The sequence below is a fragment of the Dendronephthya gigantea genome, unplaced genomic scaffold (assembly GCF_004324835.1).
Source record: "Dendronephthya gigantea isolate DGI-Jeju-01 unplaced genomic scaffold, DenGig_1.0 000004F, whole genome shotgun sequence".
In the NCBI taxonomy this organism is placed as follows: domain Eukaryota; kingdom Metazoa; phylum Cnidaria; class Anthozoa; order Malacalcyonacea; family Nephtheidae; genus Dendronephthya; species Dendronephthya gigantea.
Genome location: NW_021163014.1, coordinates 2,737,804 through 2,761,261, shown reverse-complemented (window position 1 = coordinate 2,761,261; position 23,458 = coordinate 2,737,804). Strand labels below are relative to the sequence as shown.

The following is a 23,458-nucleotide window of genomic DNA, read 5'->3' as shown; positions in this document are numbered from 1 at the left end:
ACAGGCACCATTCAGAAATGTTTTGATGACCCCAGCCATGCAAGAGTTCAACAGGTCAATGAGTGCTGTTCGTGTGACAGTGGAGTGGGCATTTGGTGAGGTTATAAGATCTTTCAGGTGTTTTGATTTTAAAAGTAATTTAAAGCTTGGTCTAAGCTGTGTTGGAAAGATGTACTTGGTTTCTGCTGTTATTCAAAATGCCTTGTCATGTCTTTATGGAAACCAAACCTCAACGTTTTTTGACTTAGACACACCATCAATTGAAGAATACTTTTCTTGATTCTAATTTTGCATATATTGAATGAAATTGTTCATTACAAATAATCAACATGTGAAATATAGACTACAACGTGATCACAACATTAACTTGACTTTGTATGATGTGTTTCACTTTAAATTATGATAAATTGTGAGTTTTTGAACATAAGCTAATAATATGTAAAGTGTAAGTTGTTGTTGTGACCATAAGAACTGCTGCCTAAAAGCATAATTTTGTTTTATGTTTTAACATGTTAGGTAAACATAATGTGATCTTATACACATTTCCTTCACGTTTTAATCCATAGTAATTAAGTTATATTCATTACTCCCAAAACCAAAAATGAGAGAAGAAATAATTTGTTCTCCAGGCATGATGAAAATCTTTTTTCAATTATGCAGACTTGAATTTGAATGCAAAAGATTTCATTTTTATGGTTTTGAAAATTTGACTTTTTGTGAAAATGGGTATAAGACCACCTAAAACCATAAACCTCTGATTACATAAAAAAGGTAATAGTATTCAGTATTGAAATGTGCAATTAAAATCAGAATGTTATGATGACTTCTTCTCAAGAATTGACAGCATTAAATTGTTTTGCTGCATAAACATCATTTGGAACTGGGCCATTTGCTGTTGCTGTTGAGCCATTTGCTGAGCCATCATCTCTTTAAATTCGTTGTGCTTCTCCTGCTCCCTGTTCTGTTTCTCCTTTTCCAATTCCAGTTCCCTCTCCCTTATTTTCATTTCATTTTCTGACTGTTCCCGTATGAACTGTAATGTATCAGAGCCAGATCTTCTACGCCTTCTCTTCTTCTCTTCAATTTCTCCCTCATCAATTTTTCTCTTTTTGGTCTCTCCAAACTTTTCCATTGCTTTCTTTCGAATGTCCACAGCATTTTTCTGATCTTCCTCAACTTTTTTTTTCTGTACTTCACCTAAAAATAAAATGACAGTTGTTTATGACTTTTCTCAAGCCTACCCTCAACTTTAGCAGCTGGTTGCTCAAACAAAAACAGTGGTTAAAAATTAACTTAGGGTTAATGTTAATCAAGCTATGAAGCTACAAATTTCCCATTATAATTATAAATGGATACGATGCTTAAAAACTTGACGTGCATGGTATTAAAATACACATGTATACCAATGTAACCATTGTACTTTAAGAACTATGAATATTTTCCTACTTTGTGATGCTCTCAACTCTTCGCTCGCCTCCTCTTTTTCCAAAGTTTCCTCGATCAAACTATCCAACTCCGTTAATTGTGGTGATATCCCAGTAGCCTTCATCTCGTATGCAATTCTCTTCTTGTGTTTTTCGCACAATAGAGTGCAACGATCTTGAACGGAACGCTTTGAGAGTGTTTTCTTAAAAGAAGGGTCTTCCAATTGAACCAGGTTGCCAGCGACAGTTTGCCAAAATTGTCCTCGCTGGACAGTTTTCTTTTTGGCTTGGTAGGGATTAACTGCTAAAACCTCTCTGAAGAGCACGATATCATGTTTTCTGGTCCATTCCATAGGAGAGTTGCTATTAAAGAAAAACGACCAAAGCAGTAAAATACACAAGATTTAATAACTTTATACTTACTTTTATACGGCTTCCTATTTCAGTTGTTGTTTTTATGAAATTCTGTGAAGACGAGGACTCGTTGCCCAGGGTAAGATAAACACTTTTAGTGCCTTTTTATGCAGGTCAAATAGCTCCAAACGAGTACAAAACGTAAACAAGCTATCACTTGAAACTTACATTTGTCCGATTTGTCCTTGAACTCCAACTTCCGTTTCTAGGGGTTTTCCCTCTGATATCATTATTATTCTGCTAAATTGTGGCAAATTATATAGTTTTTATAACAAATATATATTTTTTTTCGTTTTAAAGTAAAAGTTAGAAGTAAAAACATTGTTCACCTTTAAGGTATTTGACACAAAATCACCGCCCTCAAACTTGTTCATTTGCCGTCTGTGACCTCGCTCCACGGACTGCTCACGCCATAAAATACGGCACATTCATTTCCGGTTGACGTCCGTGAAACAAAAACGCCGCTTGCTTAAGCTCTCTAATATTTGTTTCGACTTTAACGTTTCTTCCATGTCTTCTGATTTTCACACCTGGTTGTAGAAATAGATTATAATATTGGTAACGTAAGGTTCGGCAAAACAACAGTACATTAGGGAGCTTTAGATTTGACTACGGCTCCCGCTACCGCTACAAGATTCGTCATAATTATTGACGTGATATTCGTGATGCTTTGACTGACGCCATAGACTCGTAGCCATCGCTCATCTGACTACGGCATTTTAAGAAAACTTCGTAGTCCTCACTACGTAAATTAAAGTTGGCATTTTCTCGTTTTTTCAAGAAAATATTTTGAGAGTGTGTGAACTGTTGATTGATTATGTGTATTTTTCGAAATAGTAGGCGTAAAATTTCTAAAATATTTGACAGGATAAATGTGCATTTATTATTGTGTTTGCAGAGATTTATCATGCCAGCACGAGGTGGTGTATGCATGAACGTTTTTTTCGCGCCACAGTGACGAATCTCGTAGCCGTAGCGAGAGCCGTAGTCAAATCTAAAGCTCTCTATATCCCCGAGCCGATGCGGTGCACCGTGCGAGGGTACCAATTCTGCTGGAAGATTAAGTACACCCGTGTATTTTGACAGAACATAGGCGAATCCAAGGTTGCTCGAATTATTTTATCAATGATCAACGTTGGGTGGTTTCGTGAGTTATGCGCATGCGCGAAATTTAGGCGAGTAAAGACTGTTGATCAGCAGTTTCTTGATTGCCAACTCTGATTGGCTAAGGCGAAATGTTTGTATTTTTATTGAGAACGTCAGCAAATTACTTATTTAACAGTCATTTCCCGAACTATTGCAAAAATATTTCACAAATATAATGAGCACATTCTTTTGCTTATGGGCAAATTTATCCATACTTTGGGTAAAGACAAAGGGTAAAATTTAAGACTGAGCGATTAAAGGAGAATGATATGTAGTCTATATAAGCTACCAAGTCTTTTAAACAGGTAGGTGTCTATTTTGTTTATTTCGTATTAATTTTGCTTTAATACTATACAGCTTATTTTTATGCTATATATTGAGCTTGATATGTTGTTTTGCACCCCCCTGGTTTTGTGAGTGCATTTAGGCTTACGACGGACTACGAAAAGCAATTGTTTAACCGTAAAAAGGGTTTTTAAAGTTAAAATCTGAATTTCGATAAAACAAATGTCAATTCAAAGCTTTTAAAATCGGCCGCAAGTATTCGCAGCCATAACATTTGTCGTTTAGGCTCGGGTGATTTTGAACTGTTTTTTACCTTTTGACGTTTTGAAGTTGGAAGTTTTAACTATTACTAAGCTATAAGAGTCTATAACTTGTAACTGGCGCATTATACAAATAAATTTCCAGCTTTAAGCAGCTGAAAAACGGGGGATGTTAACTGCAATTTTATGACCATATTTAACTATACATTTGATTCAGAATAACAGTAAATCAGTTGTGAAGTAGTGTCTTTTCGAAGTATGATATTTTAGTGCCTTTTGAAGTATGTAATAGTAGATATAGGAGAGAGACACGTGGGAAGAACGATATGGCCACGTTTTGAAAGTATAGTTTGAAGTTATATTGGTGAGCTTGTATATTTGAACAAAGTAATAAATAGGAAGTTAATCCAAGGGGAGTGCTTCGTTACACAGTTACCGACTTATATGAGTAATGTCATGATAATTATTATAAGCTTAGATTTCACTAGCTCAGAAAATTGGCTGTTTGAACTAAATTGGTGCAAGGGGTTGCTGCATGAAAGTATTTCTAGTATTTAGGTAGAATGCATCCCTGATCGCAGTTTTGAATGGCATTACTTGATATTGAAATCAGGTGCAATCGACAACTTCGTCAGGTACCCAGGGATGTAGCTAGACCACTTAATTGGGGTGGTGTATATTTATCCCCCAAGCCGGCGCGAAGCGCCATGCGAGGGTACTATAATCCCGCCCGGAGATTAGGAATTACTCCCGGGTATTCTGACAGAGCATAGGCGAATCCAAAGTTGCCCAAATGTCATGGACGTTCAATGGTCATGGTAGTTGTGCCCATGCGGGAAATTTGAACGAACAAAGAACGGTCGTCTACAACTTGCTGATTGGCTAAGACAAAAAGAGAGCATGCATGAGAGCGTCAGCATTTTAACCGTGATTTTGCAAACAATTTTTTAAAAATATAAAATGAAATCATGGAGTCAAATATTAAAACAATAATGAAAGATTTAAAGATCATCACAGCAGAGAAAGTAGTTTATAATCTTTGAAGTGGGAGGTGTCTATATTTTGCTTATTCAGTGTTTGCTGTAAGAATGCATTGTTATTTTGACAAATACGAGCTTGGTATGTCGTTTTACAAGGAGCTAACCGACCGTTTAAGGCTTTACATCATCGCTTAAACTTTAAAAAGAGTTCTCAAAAGTGTACTTCAGAGTTTTGATAAAACAAATATCACTTTGCAGCTTATATAGTCGCTAAAGTCAATGAATAAAATAAATAATCGAAAAACAACATTCGACGTTTAGTGCTTGAATGGTTATTATAATTATTTGTGCTGTTTTGATGTTTTGAAGGTTTAGCTATAGAAAAGTTTAACGCTCACTTAAACTGCAACGTAATGCAGCAGGCAAACAGGTGATTTCTGTTCACCTTTACGACTGTCATTGTTTCCGAAAAATTTGCACGACTTATTTCATAATATTAGCGTAGAAAGTTAGGTCTGGGTAGCGCACGAAATAGTTTGCTTCGTTTAAAATGGCGAGGGGTTGCTGCATGCATGTATTTCTAGTATATCCATGTTTATATACCGTAGGAACAATAGCGTACAAAAAAAATCAGTCAGGCATAAGACGAATATATGAATATACCCCCCCCCCCCCCCAATTAATCTTCTAGCTACGGCCCTGAACTTCGTCTTATTACGGCTCTCGAAGGCAAAATTTGAATATCATTATAGTATTAAATGCTAAAAATTGACCACGTTAAAAACAATTCTTTTTTAGAAGATTTTAGCCTCTGGAGGCAACCATGATATATTTATCATGTATTATGAACGTGCAAACAACAAGAAATTCCATTTACTACCGTACCCGTATGCGGAAACCGTGGAATCTTAATATGTCAGTATATGAATACATAAATTTTCCCTACCACGGAACCACGCTCGTATAATCATATTATAACCTGCGAATCATTATAACAGCGTTGCTTCTTATCCATGTAATGGTGGTCGTTTGAGATTGTTCACAATGTTGCACAAAACAATCTTTTGAAATTTTACGAAAAACTTATCAAAGCCACAGAATAACAATGTGGCGTGAATTGACTAACCTGTATTTAAATGCGGTTAGCTAGAAAAGTACAACTTGTATTTGTATAATATAATGGGCAAGAAATAGATCAGAATTCAGAATTTCATAAGATGTTTCATAATTATAGTTCTTCGCTATACATCGAAAATTTATTTGCATAAATCATGCATTCGTGCCTGCACGGACTTTTCTCATGGTGTAGATTGACAATCCTTTTCTTACCTCCACGTTGTGTTTTTTTCGTTTTCTTTCATTTTCCTTACCGCGGAAAGGTTTTGTGAATGTTTAGGCGAGCGGGAAACAACTAGATTAAGTGGTTGCTATACAAATTCATTTGCAGTTGCTTAGGAGAAAGCTGGATAATATTACCTCGATGCTCGTATGGCAATCTAGTTACAACTCCAAAAACTGTAACAGTTCCTCCACGTCTGATAACGATGTCAAGTTTGTTCACTTTTACTGTGACTTCTTTTGTGCATGAAACGGTATTTCCACACTTCTCGTTCCGTCCAAGCACAACAAATCTATTGTGAATATCTTTTGCCAAAACATATTGGCATATTCCTTGAAAGTGGATGAGCCTTCCATCGAAGGTTCGGTAGTGGGGGTCACCTTCTGCGCTGCATTTTGCTACTATATGAAGTATAAGAAGATTTTAGACATAAAATGTGATGATTTGAAAGGATAAAATTAGCATAAAAAACAAGCGGAAACTTTTTTATTCTAAATGATACAACAGATGTTCCGGTTAACCAAACATTGGCGTCAATCGAACGTTAATCAAAGGGGGCCCACATTCATATTTTCTGTTATGCCTGGCTTTTTTTGGAAACAATTTACATTCAAATCAGCCTGACATAACAATGATAATTACGAATATGGTCTCTCTCAATTAACGTCGGATTTACGCCCTGACCATTCAAGCATACTCCCTACGTGATTTTTACTTGCTTGCAAAAATGATATTACAGGTAAAAATATAGTGACCGAAGACCCTATTATAACGCCAATGTTTGTGACGTGTGTAACTGATTACGTTCGCCCCTAATGCAAACCAGGTGATCTGAGTCAGATAAATAAATTTGCCTTAAGAAAGGCATTGGTTGTCTATCAAAATTGTCCATGAATGCAATATACGCGATCGGATTAGACAAAATAAATCACAAATTTTACTGACAGAAACATTAATTTACTAAATAATTTTATAAATAGCTGGCCTTCTTGTAAACACAATTAACACTATCTCTAAACTTATCAGGGTGCATTTCTCTACTTGTACGGGTTGAAACGACTGTATAAAATTATACGATTTGACAAATCGTACGGGTCGGCGAATAGAGATAGACCCTCTATCTCTAAAGACATCAGGATGCATTTCGTAGTTTTATATGGTCTCCATAACCATGTATATTTCATTAACTGCGATATTACATACCTATACTTCCAATTGGCAGCATTCGAACATTTCAATGCAATATCAAATTGTTATTATAAATGGCTTACAAATGGCTATTACATGCAGAAATACTTACAGTGACCCTTGCTTTCTTGGACAGCAATTCCAACCAATATTACGATTGTGACCAAAAGCTTCAACGACAACATTTTGACGATACCTTGCGCTTCCTAAAATATGTTAACAGAATTGCTTCGTTCTGGTGACGTAACTGAATGCTATACGGTTTATAAACGATTTTAACTTACGATTTTAATTTAATTTTTACTTCCTTCTTATGGGAGATGTTCTTGTTGCCCGTTGAACCAACAGGCAAGCTTTATGTTTCACTGCGTGTTCGCCAAGATATTTTATCTAGATGAGTTTACGCGCGGGTGCACCCAAACAATTGAAACCTGAACGAGGGCAGGTACGTGTTTAATAAATTATGTCGCTTTTCTTATTTCCGAAAAAAATTCTGGAAACGATTTCTGAAAAACTAAAATTCGTTGTAGTCTTACAAGAATGTATAGGTATTCGATCATGCATATATTTTCGTTCAAAATATAACGTGCACTACTTTTACTTCAACTAAATATTCAATGATATTATGCACGTTATGCATTCTCACATTATACACATATAATAATAATAATTCAATTCGGATCTTTTCGAAATTCTGCATTGTATTTTGTTTTCAACAAGGAATAACTAACGAAATTTTAGAGTGTTAAAGGAGACAACCTACTGGCTCTGAGATTGTCACATCTACAACAATTTAGTTAACATGCAGGTACACAAGCTTATAAAGACAGGTGTTGTTAATGCAATTTCTAGTCTACAGCCCAGAATGATTACACGAATTTTCCACAAGAATTTTTACATACAGATAATTCTATTTATATAGAAAACATTTTTCGGTTAAGATATTATTTCTTCTTCTTTGCTAAATATTCAACTGAGTTTCTTCTCCAGTGAATTCAAACAATTGAAGACCTGAACGAGCTTTGAAGAGAACCCGCAATGCAACTGGTGTACGCTACGAGTTTAATAAATTATGTCGTTAACATTATTGATATTTTCTAAAAAAATTATTAAGAGTCTATGTATTACTTAAAGAAAAGAAATTCAAAGTTGAGATCTTTCAACGCCCGATTTTCTCTTTCCGATAGATATGGACGAGTATATTAGTTACGAATGCTCTAATGCATACAAAAAAAAATTGCACAGAAAATCGCAGCAAGAATTGTAACTGGTAACAGGCCTTTAGAAATATATTCGACGTATCAAGATAATCATCAGCTCGTATATCATCAGATAGTGTATCATAAGCTCAGGTCCTGGGTTCGTCTGTTCAGAAAAATATTAATTGCAACGAACACGTAAACAATATCGTTAAAAAGAAGGAAAAGGTTCTATATGTTGAGAGTGCTAAAACGATCAAACGCAGATACGAACGCGTAAATCACTGTGCATGTACACTACTATTATAAGACCTGTCCTTGAATGCAATTGTCAATTTTTGTACTTTAATATCCATGAGTATTTGAGTGAAGACATTGAAAAAATTCAGCGGCGCGCTTTGCGGATTTATAGAGAAGCTTCCCGAATTTTACTGGTATTCCTTTACTAAAAGCAAGGAGAGAAACATTATGAGAAATTTTTTTCAAAAAGGATTTTTGCATCTTTTTCTCCACTTGGTTTACGACAAGGAATATCTTCCGAATTTTAAGAGTAGAAAAGAAGACAATCATTTCTTTAAGATGCCCTAGGGACCCTAATCAAGTTGACAAACCTGTTATTGGAAGCGGCAAACGTTTATTTATCGACGGTCATGGTCACATTCTCCGTGCGGTTAGCGGTTCGCTGTAAACGTATAAGTCTTAGGGGATGTTCATGCACATGAGCTTTCGTGGTTAAAGGGATTCAACGGACGTGAAATGGACTTTGAGGCAATGAAATGAGTAAATAACACGATTCTGGTTGTTATAATAATTTTATCATCCTAACAATAGCACGTAATTAATTGTTTTGCTTTGTTTCAAAATAACATGTGATTGATTTCTCATTGAAGGGGGAGGGTTAAGGTATTTAAATTTGTCTCATATCCGACTATTTCTCTTGAACGCCATTCTTCCTCAAAAATATATATGCACACAGATGTCCCCACATAATTTATATAGAGACAGGTGCATGTGTTAACCATAAATGAGTTATAGAGAGGCCTCGAATTTTACTTCAGTTCCTTTACTAAAAGCAAGGGGAGAAACATTATGTGAACAATTTTTTCAAAAATATTCATATATTCAGTCCGCCCTACTGTTTCTCCTTCAGTTATGTATATCCTTCTGACAGAACATAACATAAAAATCTCTATGAATATTTATCCTCTCCCCAATTATCGGTTAGCTTCGTATATTCCGTTCTGAGTATGTTAGAGCATTGCACGTTTTTGCAAATGGGTGTATATATATATATATATATATATATATATATATATATATATATATATATATATATATATGTATATATATATATGGACTGTCACTCAACATGGGGTAGGAAGGCTGCTTTTATAAGTAAATTTAATATTTAATGCCTCTGAAACGCTGACTTAGTCGCCATTTTAAAGTCAGCTTGGAGGCCGACATCACATGTCACAGCTAGCTCGAAATTTTCTCGTACATCAAAGTTGCGACTGAAAAAGAATAGAGTTTAGCGGATTAAAACCTCACCTTTCATAAAATATAATTTTTAGAGAGGTTATAAACTTGCGTATAATGAAATAAGCATTATTTAGGAATTGTCTAAAATTTAGTTTACAATGTTCCTTTTCTCGATTTGTCATTCTCTATCGCCACTCAACGTGGCGTGCTACATTATCAAATTTATTCGAATCTTTGTCGTTTGATCAACCCAAACACAATATTTCAAAAATTTATTGAACTTGCCCTTTTGCTTACAATGATATTGATTACTAAAAATTTCAAATAACTAGTGAGGTGTAATTTATGAATAATATCAGTCATCTCAGTTGATTTTTCAAACATGCAAGTGTTCTAATTTTTCTTGATGAACCGCCTAACAACAGAATTGTGAATTTTCCAAAAATTTAATTGCAAAAAGTCATTGAAAGTTCTTCATGTCAAGAAAATCACGCTCTTGCTGGGTCACCGTCATTACTTGGAAGAGGGTTCAGTGACAAAACAGATGGAAGAGAGCTATTAGAGCATGTATATGGACCTAAAGACGTATCCTCCAATGCGGGGCCCCCAGTCGTCATCCCGATTCGCTTTTGATCATTGGACAAGAACAGATTTCGGTTTTTTGCACTTTGATTGGTGGTTGTACCGCTTCCTTTGGTCGCCTGTACCCAGGAACCAGTGTCTGTCTTGATCCATGTTGGTCCCCATTCTCCTTGGCGCCGGAAGCCGTTTCCAATCCAGTCTTCGATAAAGGAGTAAAGACCAGTCAACTTCATGCTCGTCTCCAATGGTCGTACCTGAAATGATGCCAACATTCGCCAGATGTTTAACTCTGGTATACGAAACCAACCAGTGAAGATGGCTTTGTCTGGTTCGGGACTTGGTCGCACGTTAACCATCAGTTGGTAGGTATTTCCCACGCTCCAATTGTATTCAAGATAGCTTTTGCCTCCCGTACCCTCTCCACCAAAACGAGTGACCGTCACCCCTGCACCTTTGGCAATGAGTTTAACCAGGTCGTCAGGCGATGCATTAGGATCGTCGTCCGTTGAGGTCTTGTCCCATATTGAGAAGATAACCCATTTTGGAGTGCGATCTTGGATGCCCATGTATCCGCCATAAAAGCCATTGGTCATATAGTAAGTGTTTGGCGCGGTGTCCGTCACTTTTACTTCGGTGTAAAACCAAGTAATGCCTTGAGGATTCGAGGGAGCTGACCATGAAATGTGAACAGAAGGAGAGAGGAACACCTCTGTGGTAGGCACCCATCGTTGTTGACTCGTTAGGTATACATCTTTCACTTCATAAGTTGGACCCCAATCGGCCTCGTATGGTGTGTCCCCTGCACGGTTGGACGATGCTAAACCTCCAGTAGCTCCACCAGTAAGAACCTGTTGCATGTAGTCAGTGCTGGTAACAACCCAGGCGTTGCCTGCATAGAATATCATTCGATTGATGCTTTGAGCTACCCAAATTTCTTTACCTCTTACTTGCTTGCTATTGCGTGAGTACTCTCCTTGGTTACTGCCATAGTCCTGGCCCTGGACAAAGTTGAGGCGCAGTTTCGATACGTCTGCCATTTTCGGTTCTCTTTTTCAACGCGGTTTAGGTGATTAATCTGCAATCAGATATAAATTAGAGTAAATTAATTTGTGCTGCATAGACTAACGGATATCGAGACTTTAATAAGTTTAATTTAACGCCATATTGACATTTCAGGAGCATTTACGTCGATCGAATACATGCATTTCTGCTAGACTCGGGAAAACTGCGAATTAATATCAACATGGTAGATATCTCATTGCCAGAAAATTCGGACATAATTAACATTCTACTTCCGCCTAAATTTGCATATGATGTCAAAATAAAGCTTCTTGAGTTTATAGTAAACTGTAAAGTGCACAATACTAAACGCTAAAAATACACCTTTAGGTAGGTCGATTATAATTTGCCTTAATTGCTCGTTGCGGAGCAAGTTAATCTTAATATTTTTATATAGTATTTCAAAATGTTTTATCAGTATTCATCCTGCATTTTCAAAACAAAGTTTTGGTCATTTATCACGTTGAATACCATATAAAACGAAAACCGTAATAGCGTAGAAATAAAATAAAAATGCAGAGCCGACATAAACCTTTACCAGCAAAATATTACCTCAGAGTCTTATTACAAGAAACAACCAGGGCAAATTGCAAAGACGCAATAATTTTCTTAAATTTTGCGAAATTTAAGAATGCGCAATATAATTTATAGTTCTGCAACGAATAATATTTGAGCAGATATGCAAATTTGCTACGGCAATCTGCATATTCCATGTCCATGTATATCTGCATATTCCATATTGTAACCATGTAACGTATGAAAGTAATGATTTATTCCTGTCATGTGGTCATACTAATATTAATTTTTATCATTTATAGACGAGCATTTATAAGCGAGGTTTTATTATACCGAAAACTTGTTTACTATATAAAATATGTAAAAGAGAAAATTTAAATCTGAATAATTATAATCATAGAAATGCTGACATTAATCTTTTACTTCCCAAAGCAAATACTGAATACTTACAGAAGAGCTTTGGGTACAGGAATTGTTTACCAATGCGAGCTAAGCAAACAAAATCTTTAAGCAGTTTTAAAAATTTGATAAAATCATGACGACTCTCTTTCAGACATCAATTAGTCGTAGTTTCTAACTTTTTTAATGATTGCATGCGTATACGTATATGTAAATACTTTCATTAATATATTGTAGGTACCTGGTTTAAGGCGGATTTCCACTTACAGCGAAATCGTTCGCTAGCGAAATATTTGCATATTTTCTTTTAAATTTTAACAGTATAAATAAATTAGTTCGACTTGACTGTTTTCATTTCAAAAGAAAATATGCAAATATTTCGCTAGCGAACGATTTCGCTGTAAGTGGAAATCCGCCTTTATTAAATCACTTATATAATAATTATGTAATTTTGTGACGCCCCTCATGAAAATCATCTACGGGTGATGAGGGTAGCGTGGTTAAATTTAGTTTTATCTATCTATTTATGTGCTCTATAAGACATAACATTTTCCCGCTTCTTCACCCATAAATATCACGAGTTGTGTGGCTCTTACGATATCAATATCCGTCTCTCTAGCGGTGAATACGTAGAAGCCGCTGTTGTATTGTGAATACGAGGAGGGCGATGGCTAAAATGTAGTACATTTGTTGGTAAATCCCGGAAAGAGCATGATAAATTTAATCTTCGCTTGGCCAAAATGGTGCATTTTAATTAGAAAAGTTGAATCATAATATTCACGTTCATTGAACGTGAAAACAATCATGCAAACAGCCAAATAATGATTACAACCTGAAATTCACTTTTCTGGGATCATTGTATGGCTGATAGCGTCATCTCCACAATGTCCCTCGTTTTTTTACCTAATAGTGCTACCAGGATATATCCTATTTCTAAAAATATGGCATAAAAAAAATTAAAACGGTCACACATTTGACAATTCAGAATTCAAATAATTAAATTTCCGGTCAAAACGCTTGTTGATTAAAACATTGTTTTGACGAATCGCTCGACAGGAAACTTCCAATTGCTTGTATGTCAATGTTCCTGTTTATCTAATTACATTTGAAACACGCCTTCGTTTTTTTTAACATGTTTTATTTAATGACAGTCACAAGTATTTGTATCTATCTATCTATAGTTAAAAGAAAATAAATCTGGTTGTATAGAAAGCTCGACAAAAACATTGTTAATTGTTTTACGTTTTTGTTCACGTTTATGCTAATTTCTGCACCCATTCTGTATGATGAAACTATTGTCCAATCATCAATCGACATCACTAAATAACAGACTCTTTGAAGTCTCATTAGTCAATCACATTTCTAGACATGCAATATGCGCAAAGTCATTCACCTAATAAAAGGTACTTAAAGATTGACGTTTTTCGCAAACTGCCGACGCAAACTATTTTTCGTATTCGTCATCTAACAATTAGCGGTGTTGAAGATGAGAAAGCTTGAGCATGAAAATTGAAGCATGAAATATAAACTAAACTGTCGAACACTTGTACGGTTTACATCCAGATATAAGTTGAATTTTGCCACTTCCGGTTAGCGGTTTGCTGTTAACGTCAATGTCTCTAATGACATGCAACATAAACCTAAACCTGGTATGATATTTTATTCAGAGCTGAGTTACTAATTTTCGTAAGGGAACGTATGAAACGGCTTGAAATAATTGTGTTAGCGTGTATATGCATATCTAGATTTACTAGCGATTAATAGTTTAACAGCTCCGTGTTTGTTGCCTTTTTGGTTTGCCTGATCGAATTTCACTGGGAACATTTCAACTTCTGACTCTTTAAATAACAGTACCATTGTGTCGATGAATTCATTTCACAGTATATTCTAAAGTGATTTGGCGATTTTACGCGTCCGAGCATGCGACTTGTGGTGAGCGACAAAATGTACGCACTAGACACTATCGCACTATCGCAATAATTCGCAATAATGCATTATACGGCGCATTATCAACGTTATAAGCTCCTCCTCAGTTTTTATTGATACATAATAACTGTTGCCATACATAATAAGTTTAACCTTACCTCAAAAATAGCTCGTGAACAGTGACAAGTCCGTACTGTTTGAAAGTCTATTCAAATGCAGGCTGTTAAATGATACTTGAATGCTCTAACGACAGATCACAGCAGGTAATTTCCTGTTATTCGATTGGTGCGTTGTTTCCTCACCACAGGAGGCTTTGGGTCTATAATATATGGTGATTACTAACTATACTTTTATACATGTTTAATTTCACGTTTCGCCCGTTTAGCGATCATGTAAATGGTATCATATATTCACTAGTTGTTGGGAATGCGACACCGTCCCAGTCATTTGCAATGTGGATATATAAGCTGGTTGAAATGCTTTGTTACTTTGTTTGGGGATGCGATCCTTCACAACTCGTGCATAAAAACTGTACGTACTCGCCAACCATGAAGTAATCTCAACATATAAATTTTTTTTATTATAGCCTAGAAAACAATTAATAAATTAGAGTATAATTATGTGAGCGAGATAGAAATTTTAACGCTGTTGTTATAATTCAGTGTTAAAAGTTGCAGTTTTAAAAGTTTGAGTGATCTTTGAATTATCAAAAACAAGTAAATTAAAATTTTTTGTACTTTTATAAAAAATCTCGATATCTATAACTATAAGATACACAAATTTAGTAATGGGAAGTGCTTTTGTATGGTATTTTCGCACTTGTTAATTTGTTTTCACAAGTTCACTCGTTCGTTACACTCGCTCGTTCGCTTTGTAAAAACAAATTAACGCCCACGAAAACACCATACGTCAGCACTTCCCATTAAGAAATCTCTATTAAAATGTTTTGTCTTTGACGTTTGTACAATTTCAGGGCGGAAAAACCGGCTTGAACTCGTTTTAGTTCGCGTTAAAACGTTTCAAACGTTTGAGTGCCATTCTGACCGGACGATCAGCAGACATTTTGCAACGAGTTTTGTCGATTTCAATCATACGATCATTTCTTGCAATCATCTAACGTTTTCTTAGCACACTTCAAACAATCATAGCATTTCGAACAATCTTCATGTTGCAAGTAAATTGCATAGTGTAACAGCGTCTTAATTTCTCTAATCTTACGCCTCGTTTACATAATCACCTTCCCAGAAACTCCAGCCATGCATGCCAATAAATTAGTGTAGTGTAAACGGGGCTTTAGTGGAACCAATCTTTGATCAGACAGGGCATGTACAATATAAGCGCCTTGATAATAGTTTCATTACCGTCAGCTCTTCTGCAATGTATTTCGACTAATTGGTAAAAAAATTACCTTCTACTTGCCGATATTTCTTCCTCTCCTCTTCAACTTCTCGTCACTCACGAGTCACACTTGCATATCAACAAGCTTAGCTTGTTCGTCGAGGAGTCGCACTATCAAATAGAACGTTAGATTCCACGCTTTGCATGCCGTGCCATTCCTCCACATCATTGCTCGTTCTGAAAGCCTGGTGGAAAACACACCATGTCTCTGGTCACCATTAAAAATATTAGTCAGCTAGAGAATGGCAATATTCATACTGTTATTACCTATACTATATAGCCAATTTAATACCTTTCATCCAGTTCTCACGTACACGTGTATATACCTGACCAACTCCATCAACAATGACGTGGTGGCTTTTCGAGAAAGATTCTCGAACACAGCTGCTATATGTGCTGCTTTGGCGATAAGGTAGGGCCAGAGATGTTCTACACAAAATATTTGTAGCATTGTCTTTTTATAAGCTGGCGCAAGACAAATCTCCTGAATTTACCTCCATATGCATTGCGCCCAAACTTTTCAAGATTCCTTTCTTTTGATTTTTAATGGCATTTAATAATTTCCGGTAATCACGTTTCCGTTTCCTGGACGTCTGTACAAAGGCAAGCGGCACACAATCTCCGCACACAATCTTTCGCACAAATGAATGGATGGACAACAACTGGGTGAATGGCGCTTAACTACTTTAAATGTTCGACATACCATGTTTTTGGATTTTGACAGGAGCTCGAGCATGTTTGGAAAGATTGGAAAGAGACTGAACGGTAATAAATATGTCTTAATGCATAAAATTTTTGTTGCTCGCTGTGTTTTTTTTTAGGATGCGTGTCGTTGTCAACTTGATCTCTATACACATAATTATAATAAACAAAGTACTTCATGGTTTGCTCGTTTGTACGATTTTTATTATTAACTCGTTGTGAACAACTCGCGCATAAAAATCGTACTCACCCGCTAACATGAAACAATGATTATACTATAATTATACTCTCTCTTTATGTATACGAATATAATAGCCTCTAAAACTGGAAATGATAAAAATGAATATACCTTGTTCACAACTTTAACTGCTGTTGTGAAGACTTCAGCAGCAGCAGCAGCAGCATCTTTCTTCACCATTGTCGAAATACGAGTGGCTAGCCGTTGCTGCATTTGTGGAGGATGTATAATTATGATGCTGTGAACCTTAAACGAAACTATCAGCTTTTCCTAGCACGCTAGCCATGCAACACACGGATTTATTCCTTACACTGCACGTCCAAACTTTGTTTCCATTGGCCCTCCTTAGATTTACTGTGTAAGTTTAGCCCTCGCTGACCGCTAATTTTTCTTTTCCTTTCTGCTGTCATCGTTGTCATCGTTGTTTAGCCTATTGGAATGTGTTTATGACCACATGCATCGTTCCTTATTCGGTACTTCTACAGTAGTTTTCTCATCCACTTTAGGATCGATTTCGCTGTACTTACGTCAAAAGAAACTTTATAACATTGCAAAGTTATTCCTAATTTTAAAATTTTTACACGCTATGAAAAAAGTGTTAAAATAAGCGATATTTTCTCACACGCCAAATGCTCGCTCCGCGGCGGCCATTTTTCGCGCAAGTGAAGGTTACCACTTTACCCATGATGATTTGCTAATATGCAAGTTGCGTATTATCGTATATATATTCAAATTTCATGTAGTTATCGGTAGTCTGAAGATGTCTTAAATTGAAGACGAAACGTTACCAGTAAATCTCTCAAAAAATTTTAAGCTATTTTAAATGTCTTTAAATGTTGAAAGTGATATGTTAGGCTCTCGTATCTATTCATCTAAAGCCGTGTTTACACTACAAACCTGAGCCTGGCCTAGGCCTGGCTTTATCCAAGATCTTTTTAGAACGAAGCGTTTACACTTACGCTTCGACAGCCTGACTTTGGCCTAGCATTTCACTGCTTGCATATATTTTTACTTTATGTAAAATAGAACTTAATTTTATGTTTAACGCCAACTAGAACTTCATACCCAAGTTCGTATCAAGCGTTGCTATAGAAGTAAGCCTTAGGTCCACACCGAAGTGTTTACACTGCCGTAAAGCCACGCTTAGGCCCGGCCTAGGCCACCTGTTATGATGGGCCTAGATTTCCTGGCCTAGGCCAGGCTTACGCCAGGCCAAAGTGTGTTTACACTAGGAAGATCTAGGCCAAAGCCAGGCCTAGGCCAGGCTCAGGCTTGTAGTGTAAACACGGCTTAAGAGTTCGTTTCCCGTCTGGCAAATCTCTACGATATTCAGATCTACCACGGAATGTCATGCATAAAAGGAAAGCATATTTAACGCTTACCAGTGGCCGAAAGCGCTTACCAGTTGTGTTCACTCAGGCGTGCTGTAGCAAGGATTAATCATATCTCTATTGTTGTGCTAAACGATATACATTCCCAGTTGTTTTATGGCCACGTAACTCAATCCTATGATCGCAATCGTATCAGCAACATAAAATATGGCGTAATTCGCGTTTGAATTCTAAATAGTGCCAAGTTAAAACTAAATGGCACGGTAACAATCATCAATGTAAAATGATTTCCTTATCTAGTAAAATTTCCTTGCAAATTCTAATAACTAAGTAGGCGTGAAAGTAATTTAGAATCCTTGTTAAGATATTGAACCTGTTAAATCGCAGCAGGACATCCTAAAAGCCGCTGTAGCGTAGCCAGCCAGGTTTTTTCCGCTATGCTAATATTTATGAAGTTTGTAGTATGTGATAGTAACGAAACTATTATTAACCCTAAATACAATATTAACGATTATTAACCCTAAATGCATAGTTTAATATAGTTAATAAATTGAATAATACCTTAATATCTATATAATATATACCTTAAGAAACGATAGTTTTGATTTTTACCCGAAATTCAAAGTTAGGCAACTAGGAGATCTTTTAGAATTTTCTTTAGAAACAGTTTGCACTTTGTTTGAGACACCCTTCACAACCTGTTCCATGACTAATTGCAAAACATCGTATTTTGGTTTCTATTGTTTGGTGTCACCAGAGCAGAACTCTTCCTTTGTCTAACGAAGGGGATATAATACCTTACGGGGAAATTGGACTCATATTTATTGACATTCAACAAGGGAACAATCAAGGAAGAAAGAGAGACATTTGAAATTGTAAGTTATTTTCTATTTTTTTGCAATATGCCTCAATGCTACTCGGACGTAGTCACATTACGTTTCAAATTTCCTATCTGAATGTATAAGTCTGCAAAAAAACAAAAAGAGCAAGGAATTGTGTACATAACAAGTCATGTCCGATGATCAATCGTTACTTTTTTATCAATTCATGACACCTACAATATTACAGCTATTTGCAAGCCCCCGTTAACTGTGAAGTTTTTATCACGTTTGTTTACGTTTCAAACTTTTGGGTTTAACCGGAAATGTTAAATAAACTATAAACCAATCAGATTACACTGTGATATTTCGACAGTTGCATTGGGCGGAACCTGTCAAAACTTTCGAAATTTCACAGTGTAACTTGATTTGTTTACAGTTTAACATTCAACGTTTCCGGTTAAACACAAAAGTTTGAAACGTAAACAAACGTGATAAAAACTTCACGGCTAGCGACGACTTGCAAATAGCTGTACTCTTACTATTGAAACTTGCCTACACTAACGCTTATTGTCATTAAGAATTAAATCTGCCGAGATAAAGGTCAAATCTATATTCTGCCGACAGAGATGTACACGATTAGATGTATAGTATGCAAATTCATGTAGATTATCCTCATCATTACCCTCTATAAAAATTATACGTTCATACTGTTTCAAGTGGGATAGTTGGGTAATTAATAATTTACGACTTAAATTCCTTTACCTGTCAAAATGCAACAGGTTGACATGCAGTTTTGCAGTTGCTAACGTACGTTCCAATAAAATAACGCTAACCAAGAATAAATGCGACAGTATCAAAGTTTTATATGAATACATGAATCATGGAAGAACATAAGGTTTATTTTTAAGCAATGTGTTTCACTGTATTTTAATGTTTCTTCGTGTAGTTATTGCAGTCGACTCTAAAACATTTCAAATTATATTTGTTCTTTCAAATATATTTGTTCTTAATTACAGAAACACAATTTCTTCTTGAGGTTGAAGCGAAGGTGCATCCTTTCAATGTAGGTTGTGCTTTAGTCAAATGACATACCATGCTCATGTTACACAAATAAACTGCATAGTTTCAGAAAACGCAGAATAACGAAAATAAACACCTATCTGCATGTTTTTAAGGGACACTTAAAAGCTTACAAATGCATGATTACAGCTATTCATTAACTCTGTCTGTGTACTTCTGGTAAGTAATTTAAGTAATTTAGCTTGTTGGTACACCACGTAAGAATTTAATACTGCAAAGCTTTCAATCGATTAACCTGAGCCTTCATCAGTGCAATTACCTGAGTACACATTCACACGTCACTTAAATCTCACGTTAGTCGTGATTTGTTAGCTCACGCCATTAATTAAACGGTTTCACATACGAAATAATTATGAAAAAGAAATATTTCTAATTAGTGGGCGTGTCCTAGACGCCACGTACTACCGAGTGGCCAACCCTCTGCAATATTTTGATGTTTAAAGATTTCAATAGATTTTCTCATTATTTTTACGATATACTTATTATTTGCTGAAATGCTTGCATCTTTCCATTTATTGCTTTTGCAGTTAGCCAATAAATAACTCGCTGACGGCTATGTGCTAACATAGCTTATAATGTTATATCTATGGAGCTATTGGTGTGTAGCACATTTTCAAAGTTGAAATCACTAAATGCGCTCTGGAATACGATTTGAAACTAATTAACAATCTTTGTTGTAACATATTGAACCTGTTAAATCGTAGCATGATATCCTAAAAGACAGTAACGTAGCAAGCCAGATGATTTGTCCACTATGCCAATATTTTGGTATTCGTTGACTCTGAAAAACAATGTCATTGTTTATTTCAGTTGCATGCCTCTAATTTGCCCAGAACACAGAGCTCACCAGTCTCGGAAATCGCCGGCACCTCCTATAGGGCTTGTAGTTAAAACGGAAGCGATTAATGAATAATTGTAATAACTCGAAATTTACATAGTGGGACAAAATGCATGGCTACGGCACTGCTGAAAGGGTTGCGGCGTGACAAAACTTTTCTATGAATATTTTCAATAAGTATTCCGGCCTGAGCCTCATTTGTATTTGAACCTCCGCTGCACGTTTGCTCAATATACGGACCTCTTAAAGATAAAAATCGTCAAAAATAAAAACTAAACACAAACCATCGCAGATGTTTGTAGTATGTGATAGTAACGAACCTATTATTGACACCAATATCATTATAAATTTATATGGCATAATTTAATATCAGGCCCGTTTACACTACACTTAAAGCCCCGTTTACACTTAAAGCACTACACATGATTTATTTGCACGGCACGGTTAAAATGGGTACCCCTGCTCATTTCATCTGTTCTCGGCATTTGTTTTGGTAGCCTGAACACTTACAAAATTGGGTACAGGTACCCATTTCAGCCGTGCCATGCCGTGCCAATAAATTGACTGTAGTGTAAACGGGGCTTATTTCTCCAATCCCTTTGGCACTAAAATCTAAGAAACAGTAGATTTAATTTCAACTCGACGTCGTAGGTTAACCTAGGCAACAAGGAGATCTTTCAGTATTTTCTTCAGAAATAGTTTGCACGATTTCTTTACGACACCCTTAATGACTTGTTCGATGACTGATTCCAAAACATCGTCTTTTGTCTTCCATTGGTTGGGGTCACCAGAGCAGAACAGAGGCGATATAATACCTTACGGAATAACTGGACTCATATGTATTTTTCAGAGATACTTCGCGGTGAACACGGGAATCATCAAGGAGGAAAGAGACATTTGAAATTGTGAGTTATTTTTATTAAACTACTAATTCTAACCAAATTGTTTGAAAAGGATGCAAGATATAATTATTCAAGGAAGCGTTACGAAAATGGTTCTAAAGATGGAATTTCTCCTTTTCTTTTGTAATAATTCTTTGCGATATGCCTGAATTAAGTCCGCTCGGAAGTTCTCACCTTACGTTTCAAACTTCCTATCTGATTGTATAAGTCTGCAAAGAAGCAATAAGAGCCAGGAATTGTGTACATATGCAAATCACAATAGAAATCGTGTGTTCCGATGATTATAATATCTGGCGTTTTTTAATAATTCACGACACCTATAATTATATTGAAACTACTGAAACTTGGATGCTAACGCTTATATCGTCGCTCTTAGAATGAAATCTGTCAGAATAAGACGATAAAGGCCATATTTTATCCACCCAGATGTACATAATTAGGTGTATAATATGAAAATTCATGTAGATTATCCTCATGATTGATCTCTAAGTTCATACTGTTTCAAGGGATTGACGAAAATCAAGTAATTAATAATTTACGGCTATAGCTAGTACTTGAATTCCTCTACCCGTCAAAATGCAACAGGTTAACATGCTGTTTGGCAGTTGTTACAATTCCCTGGTGTAACTTACGCCACGATACGGAGTTCTTTCCAATAAAGTAACGCTAAACGAGAATAAAAATACAACAATATCAAAGTTACTTGCATGAATGCATGAATTATGGAATTACATAAAGTTTATTAATCTTTTAAGCGATGTATTTCACAGTGTTTTATTGTTTATTCCTGGGGTTATTGCAGTCGACTCAAAAACTTTCTAAATTATATTATTTTGTTCTTTCAAAATTATAAAATTACACAAACACAATTTCTTCTTGAGGCTGAAGCGAAGGTGCAGTTTTTAAATGTAGGTTATATGCTTTAGCTCAACGACATACCATGCTCGGATCATGTTACAGAAATAAATTGTATATCATATTTTCAGAAAACGCGGAACAACCAAAATAGAGACCTATCTGCATGTTTTTAAAGGGCACTTAAAAGCTTACAAATGATTACAGCTATTCTTGAACTGTATCTGTGTCTTTCTGGCAGCTATTTAATTTTATTTTGGTCAAAGTTCACCTAACACTTTCACAAAATTGTTTCCAAAATGACAGTCAAATTGCTGACGTTCTTTTTTGAAATACAAACCACCCTACGGCTCTACGATACGATCTAGTTCGTCTCATTAATACTTTATGTCTCGATTTCTATACCTGTTAAAGTGCAACAGGTCTGTTAGAAGTTATCGAAATCGAGATTGTTATGACTCGATCAATCGGAATTAACGAAGAAACGCGAACAAAATTATTGAAATATCGAAGCTGATCACACTCCAAATTTCCTGAATGCAACGCTGAAAATTATAATCGAAAAAATTAACGTTTCAATAATTATGTCGTTTATGACACGATTGATACACGAGGAAAATGTATCTATATACGAAGTATTTCAAGCGCGAAAATATCATTGAAATACTACACTCTCTGAAATATTCTTCATTTTGAACCACCGTTCTTTCAAGAACGGCCTTTCATGGATGAAATTTATTAAAAATAACCAACAAAAGAAAACATAATTGTCATAATAAACACCAGTTGCATGAACTAGTCCCTCCAAGCATCATTCAACTCAAGAATTCAATTAGTTGAAACGACAAGAGTGAAACTTGGTCTTCACGAAGCAAATAATATACCGGCTCGTTTACACCTGGAAGTTTTGCTGCGACTTTTCCCATTTTCTTGCAAGAAAACGATGTATAAAATAAAAAATGGGCTAACCAAACTTTTGTCGAGTAAAATGCGCGAATGTGTCAAATGTCGGCCATATTGAATCGCCAATATTACCATGACAACGGAAATGACGTCATATTTATCGACAATTTCTTACTGTTAGATAGTTGGTG

At 35.8% G+C, this 23,458-nt stretch overlaps 3 protein-coding genes across 5 annotated transcripts in view; 1 reads left to right on the top strand and 2 right to left on the bottom strand.

Annotated features, from left to right (window-relative positions):
• Positions 1 to 269: 269 nt before the first annotated feature.
• LOC114545229 (histone-lysine N-methyltransferase, H3 lysine-79 specific-like) lies at positions 270 to 6,208 on the bottom strand. Of its 2 annotated transcripts, none has more exons than XM_028534789.1 (5): positions 5,986 to 6,208; positions 2,168 to 2,368; positions 2,007 to 2,078; positions 1,447 to 1,787; positions 270 to 1,197 (listed from the first exon to the last, which is right to left on the bottom strand). In XM_028534789.1, the coding sequence occupies exons 3-5, from the start codon at positions 2,066 to 2,068 to the stop codon at positions 815 to 817; spliced, it is 786 nt and encodes a 261-aa protein (XP_028390590.1). In that variant the 5' UTR covers positions 2,069 to 2,078; positions 2,168 to 2,368; positions 5,986 to 6,208; the 3' UTR covers positions 270 to 814. The 2 variants fall into 2 exon arrangements, with proteins under 2 accessions (XP_028390590.1, XP_028390589.1); XM_028534788.1 differs by having other exon boundaries at positions 2,007 to 2,075.
• A 3,763-nt stretch (positions 6,209 to 9,971) lies between these two features.
• LOC114545228 lies at positions 9,972 to 14,409 on the bottom strand. Its single transcript, XM_028563513.1, has 2 exons — positions 14,358 to 14,409; positions 9,972 to 11,374 (listed from the first exon to the last, which is right to left on the bottom strand). Exon 2 carries the CDS (start codon positions 11,334 to 11,336, stop codon positions 10,206 to 10,208), a length of 1,131 nt encoding a protein of 376 aa, XP_028419314.1. The 5' UTR covers positions 11,337 to 11,374; positions 14,358 to 14,409; the 3' UTR covers positions 9,972 to 10,205.
• Positions 14,410 to 18,667: 4,258 nt separating this feature from the next.
• LOC114545226 (von Willebrand factor-like) overlaps positions 18,668 to 23,458 on the top strand; it is a 29,214-nt gene continuing 24,423 nt past the window's right edge. Inside the window, exons 1-2 of one of the 2 annotated variants that reach the window (XM_028563510.1) lie at positions 18,668 to 18,743; positions 21,458 to 21,512. The gene's annotated coding sequence lies outside the window, so the exon portion shown is untranslated. The remainder of the gene's footprint in view (positions 18,744 to 21,457; positions 21,513 to 23,458) is intronic. The other variant, XM_028563511.1, reaches the window with a different exon arrangement.